The sequence below is a fragment of the Chiloscyllium plagiosum genome, unplaced genomic scaffold, assembly GCF_037043375.1.
Source record: "Chiloscyllium plagiosum isolate Xiang-an unplaced genomic scaffold, Cpla_swu_hap1 HiC_scaffold_20, whole genome shotgun sequence".
Taxonomy (NCBI): Eukaryota; Metazoa; Chordata; class Chondrichthyes; order Orectolobiformes; family Hemiscylliidae; genus Chiloscyllium; species Chiloscyllium plagiosum.
The window spans coordinates 18,685,479-18,702,386 of NW_028270158.1; the positions used below are offsets into that span (position 1 = coordinate 18,685,479).

A 16,908-nucleotide genomic window follows, 5' to 3' on the forward strand; every position below is an offset into this window, starting at 1 on the left:
ATTGCTTAACAGAATTGAGTGAACATTTTCACTAGAAAACACTTAGTACGGTACATTAGAAACAACACATATCCATCTATCAAAATAGACTGTAGTCACAAAATTATTCATTAAAATATCAAAAATATTAACAAAACTTTTTAAAATTCTAATTATTACAGTATTACTTTAGTGTGTTTACCTATTGCATACTCTGTTATAGTATCCTTCTCATATACTCAACATTCAGTCTTAGCAAAAGAAAGATCATAGATCCTCATCACTTAATCCTGGCTTCCTCTGATGAGACAGACTTATTGTTTAGCCATGTATTTTCATTTCCTTTGCAGTGATACGGCCCATTTCTCTTCGGTTCAAGGCATTCACGCTCCTAAATATGTTAACAGCTCCAAGTGGCCCACTGCCTTATTCCCTTGAATCAGCATTCACCCGTGGCACAAATTTCAGGATCACGGGTTTTTTGGGATGCATGGGTCCTTTCACATCCATTTCTAGTGGGATCTGGAATAGAATGAGCAATGGTGAGGAGGGCAATGGGAATGTTTGACTGAAAAGTTTTATGTATTCAACTATCAGGCCATAATTTCCTCCCTGTCCCATTATCCACTTAACTTTTAAATCCAACTTCAAAACACATTTACACTTTCAGATAATTTTTTATATGCTGAAATTCTCACCGGTGTCTCCTTGCATGGCACAATGGTCAAATGTTGCAAGAATGAAGCAAGTGCCATCTTCATCATAAGTTGAGCAAATCGCATCCCGATGCAGTTCCGAGGGCCCACTCCAAATGGCAAGAAGATATTTGGATTCCGAGACTCCCTATTCTCTTTACTGAACCTAGTTATATTGGCAAAACAAAAGGGAAAGAGACCATTGTCAAATTGGCTTGGATGCAGGTGAGGTAGATGTATCTTCAGGTGACTGGATAACAGAGTTTTCACATTGGAATTCACCAGTAACATACCGGAACTTCAATGGAGTCGGGGCAGAGGTAGGAGTAGTGGCCATCACTGAAGGAGAAGGATAAAAGCAAATTACTGCAGATGCTGGAATCTGAAACCAAAAGAGAAAATGCTGGAAAATCTCAGCAGGCCTGGCTGGCTTTGACAGAGGGTCAGTTAAACTCGAAACATCAGCTCTTTTCTCTCCTTGCAGATGCTGCCAGGCCTGCTGAGAGTTTCCAGTATTTTCTCTTTTGGTTACTGAAAGAGAAGGTGCTGACAAAGCTGAAAAGTCTGAAGTTTGGACTACACCGCTGAGATCTGAACAAGACCACTGTGGAGATTGTAGAGTCATTGGTGGTAATCGTTCAGGAATCACTGGTGTCTGGGATGGTTCCAGATGGCTAATGTAACACCTGTGTTTAAAAAGCCGGAGTGAGAGAGGCAGAAAACAGAAACTATGCCAGTTAGCCTGATGGTGGTCATTGGTAAAATTTGAGTCCATTAAAGATGAGGTTGTGGAGTACTTGGAAATGCATGGGAAAATGGGGCAGAGTCAGTACGGCTTCGTCAAAGGGGACATCGTGCCTGACAAACTGTTAGAATCCTTTGAGGTAACAAGCAAATTAGACAAAGGAGCACCAGTTGACATGGTCAATTTGGATTTCCAGAATGACTCTGATAAGGTGTCGCACCAAATAAGGTAAGAGTCCATGTTGTTAGGGGCAAGGTACTGGCATGGATAGAGGATTGGCTGACTGGCAGAAGTCAGAGAAGGGGACAGAGAGATGTTTTTCAGGGTGACAGCCAGTGACTAGTGGAGTTCCGCAAGGGTCAGCGTTGGAACCACAATTATCCACACTATGCATTAACAATCTAGACAAAGGAACTAAGGGCATTGTCGCCAGGCTTGCAGATGAGACAAAGATCGGTGGAGGGACAGGTAGTGTTGAGGATGCAGGGAAGCTGCAGAAGGGCGGCACGGTGGCACTGCTGCCTCACAGCGCCAGAGACCCGGGTTCAATTCCCGACTCAGGCGACTGACTGTGTGGAGTTTGCACATTCTCCCCGTGTCTGCGTGGGTTTCCTCCGGGTGCTCTGGTTTCCTCCCACAGTCACAAAGATGTGCGGGTCAGGTGAATTGACCATGCTAAATTGCCCATAGTGTTAGGTTAAAGGGGTAAATGTAGGGGTATGGGTGGGTTGTGCTTCGGCGGGTCGGTGTGGACTTGTTGGGCCGAAGGGCCTGTTTCCACACAGTAAGTAATCTAATCTAATCTAATCTAATCTAATCTAAAAGGTCTTGGACAGGCTAAGAGAATGAGCAAAGAAGTGGCAGATGGAAATCAATATGGGAAAGTATGAGGTTATGTACTGGATATAAGTCCTAGTTCAGGTTAACATGCAGGTCCAGGTGGCAGTTGGAAGGCAATGTATTATTAGCATTCATTTCAGAACGGCTAGATTACAAGAGCAGAAATGTTCTGCTGAGGCTGTATAAGGCTGTGGGCAGATTCAGAATATTGTGAGCAGTTTTGGGCCCCATATTTAAGGAAGGATATTATGGCATTGGAAGACGTTGCAGAAAGGGTTTACAAGAATGTTCCTGGGGATGAAGGCATTGCCGTTTGAGTAGTTGTTGAGGCCTTTGGGTCTGTATTCAATGGAGTTTGGCAGGACTTTGAGATGGGGAAGAATTTGATGGAAATTTACCAGAATCTCAAGAGGTCTGGATAGCGTGGATGTGGACAAGATGTTTGTACTAGTAGGAGAGACTAGGATCCAAAGATACAGCCTCAGAGTGAAGGGACAACTCTTTTGAACTGAGATGAGGGGGAATCTCTTCATCCAGAGAGTGGTTACTCTTGGAACTTATTACCACATGGAGCTGTGGAGGCCAAGTCAGTGACTGGATTTAAGGCAGAGGTAGTTAGGTTCTTGGGATCAAGAGTTAGAGGGAGAAGGCAGTAATGATCATGAGAAATATATTAGCCATAATTGAATGGCTGAGCAGACTCGATAGGCTGCAGGGCCTAATTATGCTTCTATATCCTACGGTCTAATACAAAATTTAAAATGGTAATGATGGTTCTGTCCCAGCATTCCTTTACTTGCTGATATGGAGTTGGTGTTACACAACCACTGCATGTCAAGCTTGGAATCCAGAATATGACGTGACGTGTCTAATCTATTGAGAGTATGCACAATCTTGATCCAACACTTGCCTAGCATCCCAAATGGTAAAACTGGAGCATAATGCATGTCACAGCATCCCAAAAGTGCACATTAAAACAAAGTACCTGAACCAGCAGTTGGCTCAGACACTCTGTGACAGGCACCTTTAATAATGGCAGCATCTGATCATTGTTGTAAATGAGACACCTGTTTGGATTTCAAATTTATAACAAGAAAAAAAACTATCACTGTTCAGCACTGACTTGATTTTGTGGTAGTAATGTTAGTGGAACTGTCAGTGCTGGAAGTCATTACTTCAAAGTCTGAATGTTGCCACGTGCACTTAAATGAGGAAATCCAGCAGTTTCTGTCAGTGATTGTATCCTCCACACAGCTGGTACTGCTGAAAACTCACCACAGACAGCAAATCAATGAACTGATAAACTACTCTTTTACCTTATTTATATGGCTTTAAGAACCTAGGAAAAGTTGCATTTTGTTGATGGATATTGCCCTGGGATTTTAGCAGTGGCGGTTTATTTTACAGAATAGCCTCACAGGTCTTGAAAAATATTTATGAAATGTGCAATCACTTTAATAAAAAAAGTATAGACTTAAAATGTTTTTATTATGCTGATTTCAGATATTTCAACTCTTCCCTTAAACCATATATAGGTCCCAATTATTTATTGCTCTCTGTAAAATTGAATTACTTAAATTAAGACATTGAGAAAGGGGAAAACAACACAGAAAAAGAAATTTGATATTTGTGGACAGCAGCTCACTTACTTCCTGTGGGCAATACCTCACATACAACTGCAAGTTTTAGTTGCCATTCAGTGGTCCATTTCCAGGCACTGTTCAAGTCTGGAGCTTCAATAGTTCCAATGCCCACTCCTACTTTGATAGCACTAAATGAGAGAGGGTCACGGTGACTTATGAAAGTTGGAAATAATAATGATCCCCAGTATTGAGCTTGGGACCCTCCAAGCAGGATATCCTCCATTTCTCCAATCAGGTACAAAATGCTTTCTACTCTTTGGCCAGTTCACAAGTTTACTTTGAGTTGCTAACATATTGAGTTCAACCAACAAATGTCTTGTGGAACAAAAACATAAATTGCTGGAAAAACTCTGCAGGTCGAACAGCATCTGCGGAGAGAAAGCAGAATTAATGTTTCGGGTCCAATGACTCTTCTTCGGGAATATCTTGTGGAACTTTGTTAGATTACATTTTAGGTTTCACGACAGTGAGGGTTGTTATGTGTTGTTTATATGAATAATTGATGCGTCTTTACAAAATGAAGGCTTCTCAGTCAGTCTGAAGGTATCACAATTAGCTCTTTGTAGGTAATAGTTCAGCTCTGTAGCCCTTTGAAAATAAGGAACAATACACAACTCCTGTATCTAAAAGGTGTTTTGAACATAAACGACACATCTACTCAATGTTGAGTTAGTTGGCCTCACTGGGATTGTTTTAGCAATGTTGTATTATTGGGCTACTGAGGCTCAACATAAGAATTGCTTATGTCTGGGTCTGATCACTATACTTGTTAGAAAGCAGGCAGTGTATGTTGGTATTCAAAGAGGATGCTGTTCTGCCCAGAGCTGGTGCCTCTGACAAATGCATCATCCCAGTTATCAAGATGGATCTTTAGTCAGAGTGAATAGATCTTAACTAGTGGGAACATAATAGACCACAACAGGTGCCAGCAATCTGCCTTCCATTTTCTGGTAGCTTTACAATGAAAATGACAAACAAATTGTAAACTGCATCAGAAGCTACTAAACCATCAAAAATCAAAATCTTCAGGATTCCAAAAAAAGTATTTTGCTCCGAATCACGACACGGTCACGCAATACAACTGTGTTTAAAGTTCCATCAGCAGAATAGATCATCAAATCCTAGCCTTTTATTGAAACAAAGACCAACTAGTCAAGGCAGAAGAAATGAAAAGGTGCCAAGTCAGAAATTGAGGTTGTGATTGGTATTATAATGTAAACAGCACTTCGGTAAAATATGTAGTTGATGCAGCTCAGAGGCCAGTGCTGGGCTAGTTAAAAATCCCAAAAAGGCAAATTAAAAACACAAAATTCACATTCATCCAATTTGTAGAAGCAGAGGCCATGGGTAGCATGGATTACCCCTGTAGTATAATGGGGATAAATGTCAATGATGATATAACACTGACATCAACAACCATGTGTTGACTCTTTAGGAAGAGAGGATTAAAACTGCATGAGAGGGGCAGTGATCAGTATTCTGTAAATTAGTATGTTAATAAAGTGTTTACAGCACTTAATGGGATTCAGACAAGTTACTCTTTGATACTGTATTATCTGTTTTTATATTATCAATGGAAACAGCCTAGCCAAGTACAGCATAGAGTGCAGTAATACCTTTCAGGTTTAAACTGTTCAGGTTCTGGCCAGTATTTTGGATCATGGTACAGGATGTAGGCAGGAACCATGACTACAGTCCCCTTTGGAACAGTTATCCCATTGAGCTGGACATCTCTCTTGCACACTCTTTCAATACGGGGGGCAGGGGGGAACATTCGTAGGGTTTCAGATGTCCATATATTCCAACTGCATCACTCCATCGTATGTGGGAAGAGCCTTTAAAGGAAAAAAAACAAGATGCCATTAGTGAAATTTAGAAAATTGAAGTATTTAGTTACAGGAGAAGAGAAACATTCTCTGCTGTTTGTAATGGTACAGATGATGTATGAATAATGGGGAGACCAAAATGAAGGTCATACATCAAATAATCACAAATGAATCTAACTGAGAATTCAGATATTGCATTCCCTGGAATGGTTAGAATATCAAACCCATTAGTACAGATGGGTGAAGGCTGAAAGCTCCTCATATTTCAACGAAGCTAACAAACATGGGGATAATGGACACCAAGAATCAAGAGTCACGAAGTTCAGACTAATCAGATCAAGAGACAGGGCTGAGTGTGGTTAGCTTGGCAACAGAAAAACAGAAAGAAATGAAGAGGATTCAGGGTTGATGTGTGTGTGTGTGTGTGTCTGTGTGGTGTGTGTGTGTAGTGTGTGCGTGTCTGTCCGTCTGTCTGTCTGTGTGTGTGCGTGTGGTTCTGTGGGAAACACAAAACTCTGAAAGTCTCTTTGAAATAAATGATGCAAAATTAAAAGCAGAACATGGATTACTTTTCCCAGTAAGTGCTCCAAGAGGTTGATGTTTCCTCACTGCCAAGGTGTACTTAGGAAGTGATTGGTGTCAGTCAATCATAGCTCTCTCAACCACAGCCGTGTCTCAGCTGAAAAGCACTCTCTCCTCAGTCAGAAGCCCATGGTTTTAATTTCATACTGGATAACAATAATGCAGGAAGACTGTTGAGGAATAAAATCTACCAACCTTAACCAGTCTGGTCTACATGATTCCTGACCCACAACAAATACAGTTCATATAAACTACCCACTGAAATAGTCTAGTCAACCATTCCATTCAAGGGAATTTTAAAGATTACAACAAATATTGGTCTTGCCAGCAGCACTCACAATCTCAAAGAAAATACAATACAGAGCACTCCAAATGAGAGACACTGAATAAAAACACTTTCAGTGGGATATAAAACATCTCAAAGCAGAATTCTGAATAATGTGGAAGTTCTCATTGCAAAATTTAACTAGTTAACATCAGATTGCTGTGCACAAGGTTTTAAAAATAAAGTCACTACAATTCAGAAGTTGCTGCAAAAGGGATCCCAAGGTCATTATCATCAGAATGGAATTGCAAGTTCTCACTTTGTTTGGGAAAGCTTCATCTATCTCTTGCTGCAGTTTTTTCTGTACATCTGGGTGTGTTGCCAGGTTGTGTGCAATATATGATAGTGTATTGCTGGTGGTCTCATATCCAGCAAAGATAAATGTCATGGCCTGTGCCAAAATCTCAGTGTCAGTTACACCTGCATAGAGAATTAGAATATATTATTACAAACTTTGTGTTACAGCAGAGAAAGATAAAATGTTGTCTCTCCAGTGCAAACAATTTTTAAAATGTATTGCCAGTTACTTAAAAGTATGATGACAAATAATTAAATGATGCATTGATTTAAAATCATTAATATACTGTACTCCCAGGGTAGATGATAACTAGATAGAATTTAGTAAGAGAACACTGGAAGTAAAATGTCAGTTCAAATCTACTCAGTAGAGTTTGCTCAGTAAGCATTGTCAGCATTGATAGGCTTGAAGTGTGGATAGTACTGACTGGAATTCCAATGCCCATTCACAAAAGATTTGAGAACAAATATAATTGTCTCAATTTCTCTGCACAAAATAGGATACCGTTCCCAATTTCAGGCCCATGATTGTGAAGAAACACCTAGGAACCAGACAAAAACAAATCAAAATCCCACGAGAAATTAGACCTTGTCAAAATGCTCTTATGTAGCCCCTCACTGACACTCAAAGAGCACGTGTCCAAATTGTCAGCCAGGTGGGAATGGGGAAACTAGATGACCTGCCAGTGGCAAACAAAAAGAAAACTGAACAGGAAGCTTTCACTTGAAGAACAGAAAGAAACAAGGATGAAGGCAATGGGAAGCTTTCCATTGAAGGTACCTTTGTCTGTCGACTTGCTGTCACCATTCTGCTTCTCAGAACTGACATTGGTTACTTGAGAATCAACCATCAGTTGCAGAAAATCCACCCGATCCTGATAATTAAACAAGCACCATGTGAGGACTCAGCTATATTTTTCAAAAATCAGCACAGTTCAGCTCTACCATCCCTGAACTCAGCTTTGTCCCCTTGGAAGGGAACAGGAATAAGGGGGCAGGAGATAGAGACCACTACCTCTACGTAAAGTCTACCTGCAGATTATAGAAATCCACTTGTCTTCAATAGTCTTGTTCCCTGTTCATTTGCTCCAGCCACAAAGTGCATGGAGGGTAATGACTACCTGCTTCATTCTTACTCTCCCCTGGCATGCACAGTGCCTTATCTCCTAAAGGCAAAGCCTCCTGTGGCATTTGGTACTCTACCTGCCTATCTTATCCTGGTCTGACCCAGACAGCATGTGTAACAACATTCACTAGCATACCGAGGAGATTATGGACAGTGCCAAGAAACCGACACATCAATATATTCGGGACTTGTCTCTCTGGGCTGTTGCACCACTGCAGGACTCAACTTTGCCTCTTCATCTTCAATTGATTGAGTGAACTTAGCTTTGAATGCAAAACAACTCTAGCTAGAAACTTCAGCACAAACTTCCATGTTTCATTTGGCTACTGTTCCTCTGGGAAGTGTCTACTGCAAGTTGTCTTTGCCTCAATAGGCATGAATACTGTCCATCAACTGAATAAATTCCAGTTTCGCTTTGGATATTTATTACATCAAAGTGAAACAAATCCATGAACCCGGGCAATCAGTACCAAGCAGATTCCACAATACAGCTGTCAACTACAAAACAAATTTGGAAAGGAGATGGAATATTGGAGGCCATCAATATGATAGAATAACAAGATTTATAAGCAATGGAGAAAGAGTCAGACTGCTTTCACTCATCCTGAGGTTACTGATATAGTCAGCTTTTGCTCTGTTCCCCGTGTTACTATTCACTCATATCTTTCACAAGTAATCTCGGAATTTCCTTTTACTCCTGGGTTCCTAGTGCTGAAGACGGACCCAGCCTGTACACCAGAATTTCCAGGGGGTAGAATTTCCAGACATTTTCTCTCCAGGACGAACCTCGGCAAAGGCCCAAGCGAAAGGACAAAAGCTGCATTGCCACCCTGAGTTGCATTTTACATTGAGAAGGTGGAGAACCCAGACAGCAATTCGAGGTGCGAGCCTGGAGTTGTCCACTATTAGACTGAATGCCAACTACACAACTGCCTGCTAAACTTCAGCAACTGCTAAAGAACAGAGTATTCCCCAGGTATCCATTCCCGCTTATTACTGACACATCCCTATTAGAGATAAAATTATATATATCAGAGAGGGTCGATATTGAGGGTGGTGAAACATATGCAGGAACTTGAACCATTTCAATGGTTAGTTTAACTCTCACAGTGTGCACTCCTTTTTGTCTCTTTGCCTTCACACTCGCCAGAAAATTTGTGAAAAACGTGTTCACGTCTCTTTGGAAGAAGCTAAAATTAAGCTTTGCAAGGATTGGAATAACAGCAGGAAAAACCACTAGAACAAAAGAGAAAAGTTATAACGATGACAAAAAGCAGTGACAGTACACTCAGATACTATTTATAGGATGTGGTGCTGAAAGGCCAGCATTAGTTGCCCATCCCCAAATACAATTGAGAACCTGGTGGTGATTCACATTCTTGAACTGGTGCAGTCCTTGTGAGAAAAGGAACATTCACAGCACAGATAGGAAAGGAGTGCTAGGATTTTGAGCATGTGACACTGTAGTCGCGGCAATGTCAAAATGATGTGTGGCTTAGGAAATAACATGCATGCAGTGGTCTCCCAAATCCTTGTTCTTCAGAGTGATGGAGGTCGTAGGTTTGTCAAGTGGTATGGAGGGAACCTTGATAAGTTCCTGCAGAGCATTTTTCCAGGTGGTATATACTGCTGCTACAGTGTGCCAGTGGAAAACAGGGTGAATGTTTCGGGTGGTGGATGGGGTGCCAATTTAGCAGGTTCATTTTTGAAGGTGTCATGCTTGGAATGTTATTGAAGATCATAAAATCCCTATAAAGTTGCAATCATTCAGGCAAGTGGGGAATATTTTGTCATTCCTGACCTAGGATTTGTTGAATGTGACCTTTCCTGGCTTTGGGAGGTGACCTTTCCTGCAGCCCTGTATTTATAAGGCTGGACCAGTTCAGTATCTGGTCAGTGATAATCCCCAGAATGCTAACAATGGCAGGCATTCAGCAATGGCATTGCAATCGAATGTCAAGTGGAGGTGGTTTAGGTATTCTCTTTGGGCGTGTGGTTGCAGTTGGATCTGAATAACTGACAAATTTTGAAGTGAGAAAACACCTCTTTCATCATTGATGACATTATTATGATTATTAGATGTTGTAGGGCCATAATTAAGTCTGCTGGGTCCTGGATCTTTTTGTCCCAATGGACTTACCCATAAAGCTACTGGAAGTGCTGGCTACAGAACCAGGGCAGCTGGAGTGAACATTGCAACCAGCAGCATACCTCCTCAAATCAGAAGAAAACCTTGCCCTAACTCAACTAAAACAAAATGAAATATTGTGAGTCACTTACAAACAAGAATAATAACAGAGTTGAAGAAGATGAACTTGATCAGTTTCTGAATGTTGGTGATAAACAGGTCATTGGGATTGTTGATCGAGTCGACATCCACACTGTATGTACCAAAGATACTGGAAGAAGAGAAAGATTTATTAGAACTGCTTAACAGCTGGAATGATAGGACTGATGTGAGAGATTGGACTGGTTAGAACGATATTCCCTGGAATTGTGAAGGATCAGGTGAGGGAGGAATCTTAGAAACGTGTAAGATTCTAACAGGACTGGACAGGGTAACTGCAGGAAGAACTTTCCCAATGACTCAGGAGTCCAGACCAAAGGTCACAATTTAAAGATATGGAGTTGGACTGAGAGGATACTTTTTTTTACCTAAAGGATGGTGAGCCTATTGAATTTTTTTACCACCAAAAGCAGTTGAGCCAAATCATTGGGGTGGCATGGTTGCTCAGTCGTTAGAAGTGCTGCCTCATAGCGTCAGGGACCGGGTTCAATTCCAGCCTTGGGCAACTGTCTCTGTGGAGTTTGCACATTCTCCCTTGTCTGCATGGGTTTCCTCGTCCAAAGATGTGTAGGTTAGGTGGCTTGCCCGTGGGAAATACAGGGGTGGGGTAGAGTAGGGTGTTGGGTTTGGTTGGAATGTTCTTTGGAGAGTCAATGTGGACTTTTTGGGCCAAAAGGCCTGTTTCCACGCTGTAAGCATACTAAGACTGAATGTTTAAGAAAGCATTAGATAAAGTTCTTAGGACTAACGAGATCAAAGGTGTCAGGACAAAGTGAAAAATGGGATACTGAGTGGAATGATTAAGTATGATCATATTGAATGGCAGAGCAGGCTTGAGGGACATATTCCTATTTTGTGATACTATGGCTATTTGTATTCCATTATCGTATGAAAATTTAGACCCCATTAAATAATCTGGTTAAGGTAAGCCTAGTGCAGCGTAATGAAGCTGCAAAGTGGTATTCAGTGTTTTTTTTAAAACCAATTAGCTATAGCAAGTCTAATTGGACGGTTTCCTCCTTCATTCACTGGAATACTGATTACAAATATGCAGTCAAGCTAGGTGCTCCACAAAGCCAGTTATCAGCAGTGCATTTACAGCACTGAGAACAGCTCTAACATTGGCTGTGCTGCTATTCAATGTCTAGATAAAGTGGATAAAATCAATCATTGATCGTGGCCTTGTTGGTCATGCCATAAATTGCATTTGAGGCATTTTGTTGCTTTTATAATAGGTATGAAATGCCTAGCTGAAGATTTTATTTTAATGGACATTTTTACATCATAAGTTTGGCTGCCAGAAACTATGGATAAGCGGACAGTGATGTCACAGTATTTTATAAGGTGCAGATGAGTGAATTCACAAATTGCAATTGCTAATAGTGGAACCTTACAGTATCATGCAGGGAGAGCAACAGTAATATCTGGAAGCAAGTGTCAAAAGGGAGGCGTATAGACTGGGGATAGGAGCATTGTAAAAAGCAGAGTGGGGAAAGAGTTCCTAGACTGATTATAGGAAAAGATTCAACAACAGCATATTTCCAGTCCAAGAAGAAAGGAGACATTGCTGAATCTGGTTTATGGGAATAAGGGGGGCCAAGTGTCAGCAGGTGAGCATTTTGGGGACAGTGATCATTGTATCATCTGGTTAGGGTCAGAAGTCACGTGACATCAGGTTCTCATCCAACAGATTTATTTGAAATCACAAGATTTTGGAATGCTGCTCCTTCATCAAGTTAAAGTGTTTGGTTAAAGAAGATGTGATCAGATTTATTTAGATCTTACGCTGTGACTTTATATTTTTACATGGATACCATTTCAGTTCCAATTACATTTACAGAGTAAAAACAGTCAACTACTATGAAAGGGTTTCTCCTTGGACTAAAACAATTTCAAACAATAGGAATCAATCAATGAGGGTGGCTGTTATCCTTTTATGGGATGCAGGTGTCACTGGGTGGCTTCATCAAATTGCCTTTAGGAAGATAGTAGTGAACTATTGTCTTGAACAACTGCAGCTCATTTCATGTAGGCATAACCATAGGGTTGGAAGTTCCAGGAGTTTGATTCAGCCATAGATATCATTTCAAGTCACAAGCTCTGGCTTATAGGTGATGTTGTCCGATGTATCCATTGCCTTTGTCCTTCTTGGTCAGAGAGATCCCAGCTTGGGAAGGAGCTGTCAAAGTCTCCTTGGTGACTTCTTGTAAACAGTGCTGCCACTGTGCATTGGAGGAGGATGGGTAAAGTGAATGGTTATCTCTGTTCCTCTGATCTTATGTCTACTGCGTGGATCAAAGTGACATTGGGGAAATCTCAGAAGTAGTTCATCCACAACCTTTGCCAATGTTATCCAAAGGGAGAAATTAAATGGAAAGGTGGAATTCTTCATTAGGAACCTCAAAATGTACATGTTGTTTTAGAATGGAAAGAAGCCACCACTATCTGCTGATATATAGGTGTAACTGGTTAACACAGGATGACCGATAAGTTCATGAAAGCTGGCAAATATCACATGATTTGGAATTCGGAGACCAATACAAATCAAAGTGAAAACGATTTTGTGTGTTCAGAAGGGTTTGTGGTACAGGAACAGATGTGTAATCTTGTAAAGATGTAACTCACTCTTTCATGTCAGCAGATTCATTCAGCTTTGCTTTCTTTATTGCATTCTTTACAAGATTTTCTACATAGTGACTGATGGTTGGACACATCTGGGAAGGAAAAGAAAAATAGGACAAACAATGTATGGAATACATACAAAGCTGGTTGGGACCCAAATGTAGTCATAAATTCCTGGAGATCAACAGATTTAATCTCGTAATGGAGCATCTTACACACTCCACATCCCTTCAGGATTACAATGACAATAATGTCAATTCATGGCTCCTTCATTTTCCATCAGAAATTATCCACTTCTTCGTCTCTGAACCATGGCAACTGTGAAGAGCTCCCAGTACTTTACCTGCTCGCACAGATACACACCTTCAAGACTCAGCCATACATGACCTGTCTCATTATAAACACCACACCCATTACCTGGGCTTGTTGGTCACATGTTGTTTGCATGTGTGGGAAGCGTCATCAGCTCCAGATCTTGGATTTGGAGCTTGAGCAGCAAATGGCATTGCTGCAGAACATGTGGAAGGTATAGACAACATAATGACAGATGTGGTCATTCCACATCTTGAGTGTAGAGAGAGAGAGAGGATGGGTGCCCACCAGGCAGTCAAGAACAACCACAGTCTTGCCTTTTCTGAGGACTGAACTCAGGACCTTCAGATTATGAGACTGACGCACTGCCTACTGCGCTAAGAACAACCAGGCAGGAATCCATGGAATGCATTCCTGCCATCAGAACTGCAGATGCTGGAAATCTGAGACAAAAAGAAATTGCTTGAGAAACTCAGCAGGTCTGGCAGAATCAATGTTTCTGGTCCAGTGACCTTTCTTCAGAACTGCAACAAAACTATGGTGCCACAACAGAGTGGCACAAAGATAACAGGAAGGCCACTTGTAACAGGTGGTTAGATGGAACAGCCATCTGCAGCTGCTGCAGCTCTTAATCCAGGATGATTCTGTTGTCTCCCTAGTGCCAGGACCAAGGATGTCACTGAATGGCCACTTCTGTGAATGTCTAGCAGACAACGCCCAAGTTGTTGCTGGCAAGCAGAATTGTGCTGCAATCAGTGTTTATGGAGCTATGAAGTTAGTTTGCAAGCAAGACCTTAGAAGTAGTGACCTTTGGATTACTCACACTAACACACATAAAATAGGATGACAGACCATATAAATGAAAATGTGGCTGCAGAGATGGGGCAGGAGAAAGGGCTTTACATTTTTGGAATCTGTTCCAGGTCAGAAGGAATCTGTACAGACCAGATAGGCTGCACCCAAACAAAGCTGACATAATTTTTTTTGCAAAGTGACTACTGGTATGGAGTGCTAGTGGTATTGAGAAAGGTTTAAACCAACTTGACAGGGTGCAGAAATCTGGACCAACAACAAGGATTGCGAGGGGAGAGGCAGCTAAAGACACAGCAAGGTATTGCAGAAAGATAGGCATTTGGAATGGATGTTGTAGAACTAATTGAGCCCCGGCTGAAAGAAGTCTCTTTGCAGGACTGGGTATTAAATATTTCTGGATACAACATGTGTTCTGGAAAGATAGGAAAGGAGGGAGGAGGCATGGTGTTATTAATTTCATTGCTAATTATACAGAAGATTAGGAATAATACTGTAGTTATTAAGGGGATGTGAATTATACAAATATAGGCTGGAATACTGGTCGTACAAAAAGCCAGAGATGGGTATAAGCTCCGATAGTGTGATTGAGAGAATGTTCTACAGCAATATGTTTCCATTCCAACAAGAAAGGAGTCACCTTGTTCTTGGGAATTAGTTAGTATGAGGAGGGCAACGTTGAAGGGGATGATGATGGTTAAAAATGGCTCATGTTTCTATGGATAAAAAGAAAGACAAAGAACATGAGAACTTATGAATAATTAATTAATTCAGGATGTCCACTTATAGAATTGGTAATTAAAATTAATCTGGATTAGATTGATAAACTAACAGACAAACTGCAATGAACAATGGGCTTCCTTTGAAAGGAGGGATAGGAATATACCCACAATAGGGGAAAAATAGGGCAAAGATATCTGGAGCTCTCTTGAAAGAGACTGATTAAGAGGATGCAGATCAAACAGGTGTGTTTATGACAGGTGGATAATGCAGTATCTGGGCTGAATCTAGAAGGTTCACAGGGGATATTGAAAATAAGGAGATAGATGGTCTGAGTAATGTTTTAAGGATTGTCTTGAAGGAACAATGTGAGATACAAAAAGTATTCCAGAGCTTGGGTCAAGACAACTGAAATCACATGATGGTGGAGCATTTACAAATTGGTTACAGAATAGGAAGAGCAGAGAATTCCTGCAGGATTGTGGAGCTAGAGAAGATTACAAAGGTAGCCAGGCGTGAGGCCATGGAGGAATATAAAAACAAGGAGGAAAATTTAAAAATTAAGACATTTTATGAGGAGTCAAAGGTCGTCAGTGAATGTACAGTTTCAGGGGAATTGGATTTGCTTGGAGTGAAGACATGAGCAGAGTTTGAGATATCCTCAAGTTACTCTGTATTTTGTGGTAAACTATGATTCTTTCATGTATCAGTAATACTGGCAGGGAGATTTGCTCGAGCTACTTGGGAGGATTTAAACTAGTAAGGTGGGGGGGGGGGGGGCGGAAATGGGACGCAGGGAGATAGTGAGGGAAGAGATCAAACTGGTACAGTTGAGAAAAGGAACGAGTCAAACAAACAGTCAGGGCAGGCAGGGACAAAGCGGAGAACAAGGCAGGACAGATAAATTAAACTGCATTTATTTCAAAACAAGAGGCCTAACAGGGAAGGCAGATGAACTCAGGGCATGGTTAGGACTGAGATATCATAGCACTTACAGAAACATGGCTCAGGGATAGACAGGACTGGCAGCTTAATGTTCCAGGATGCAAGTGCTACAGGAAGAACAGAAAGGGAGGCAAGAGAAGAGGGGAGTGGTGTTCTTGATAAGGGATAGCATTACAGCTGTACTGAGGGAGGATATTCCCGGAAATACATCTAAGTTAGTTATTTGGGTTGAACTTAGAAATGAGAAAGGGCTGATCACCTTTTTAAGATTGTATTATAGACCCCCTAATAGTCAGAGGGAAATTGAGAAACAGACTTGTAAGGAAATCTCAGTTATCTGTAAGAATAATAAAGGTGGTTATGGTAGGGGGTTTTAACTTTCCAAACATAGGTGGAGAGGAATTTGTTAAGTGTGCACAAGAAAATGTTCTGATTCAGTATGTGGTTGTACCTACGAGAGAAGATACAAAACTTGATACTGTTCACTGTTGGGAAATAAGGCAGGGCAGGTGCCTGAGGTGTCAGTGGGGGAGCACTTTGTGGCCAATGACCATAATTCTATTAAATTTAAAATAATGGTAGGAAAGGTTAGACCAGATCTAAAAGTTGAAGTTCTAAATTGGAAGGCTAATTTTGATGGTATCAGGCAAAATCTTTCAAAAGCTGATTGGGGGCAGATGTTCGCAGGTAAACGGATGGCTGGAAAATGGGAAGTCTTCAGAAATTAGATGAGTGTCCAGAGACGGTATATTCCTGTTACGGTGAAAGGAAAGGCTGGTAGGTATAAGGAATGCTGGATGACTAAAGGAATTGAGGGTTTGGTTAGGAAAAAGAAGGAAGCATATGCCAGGTATAGACAGGATAGATCGAGTGAATCCTTAGAAGAGTATTAAGGCAGCGTATACTTAAGAGGGAAATCAGGAGGGCAAAAAAGGGGACATGATAGCTTTAGCAAACAGGGTTAAGGAGAATCCAAAGGGTTTTTAGAAATACATTAAGGACAAAAAGGGTAACGAGGGAGAGAATAGGGTCATTCAAAGATCAGCAAGGCAGCCTTTGTGTGGAGCCTCAGGAGATGTGGGAGATAATAAAAGAGTATGTTGCATTAGTATTTACTGTGGAAAAGGACATGGAAGATATAGAGTGTGGGGAAA

At 41.1% G+C, this 16,908-nt stretch overlaps 2 protein-coding genes across 2 annotated transcripts; both read right to left on the reverse strand.

Moving 5' to 3' along the window:
* Positions 1–246: 246 nt before the first annotated feature.
* Positions 247–5,691, reverse strand: LOC122560450 (cytochrome P450 3A19-like). The gene is made up of 3 exons (XM_087997709.1): positions 5,519–5,691; positions 678–840; positions 247–501 (listed from the first exon to the last, which is right to left on the reverse strand). Exons 1-3 carry the CDS (start codon positions 5,674–5,676, stop codon positions 406–408), a joined length of 417 nt encoding a protein of 138 aa, XP_087853835.1. The 5' UTR covers positions 5,677–5,691; the 3' UTR covers positions 247–405.
* On the reverse strand, positions 5,672–7,798 carry LOC148146579 (cytochrome P450 3A11-like). Its single transcript, XM_087997710.1, has 3 exons — positions 7,714–7,798; positions 6,895–7,055; positions 5,672–5,737 (listed from the first exon to the last, which is right to left on the reverse strand). The coding sequence occupies exons 1-3, from the start codon at positions 7,781–7,783 to the stop codon at positions 5,687–5,689; spliced, it is 282 nt and encodes a 93-aa protein (XP_087853836.1). The 5' UTR covers positions 7,784–7,798; the 3' UTR covers positions 5,672–5,686.
* Between the last annotated feature and the right edge of the window lie 9,110 nt (positions 7,799–16,908).

Bases quoted from the DNA above. Each gene is read 5' to 3' on its own strand.
- LOC122560450 (XM_087997709.1), bottom strand. From the start codon at position 5,676: ATGTTCCCCCCTGCCCCCCGTATTGAAAGAGTGTGCAAGAGAGATGTC. The intron at 841-5,518 runs GTATTACTGCAC...CAATATAACTAG, and splicing joins GAACAGTTTAAACCTGAAAG to GTTCAGTAAAGAGAATAGGG. The intron at 502-677 runs GTGAGAATTTCA...ATTCTATTCCAG, and splicing joins TGCCATGCAAGGAGACACCG to ATCCCACTAGAAATGGATGT.
- LOC148146579 (XM_087997710.1), bottom strand. From the start codon at position 7,783: ATGGTTGATTCTCAAGTAACCAATGTCAGTTCTGAGAAGCAGAATGGT. The intron at 7,056-7,713 runs GTACCTTCAATG...TTCTCTATGCAG, and splicing joins CAGCAAGTCGACAGACAAAG to GTGTAACTGACACTGAGATT. The intron at 5,738-6,894 runs GTGAGAACTTGC...TTTCCTTTAAAG, and splicing joins ATGAAGCTTTCCCAAACAAA to GCTCTTCCCACATACGATGG.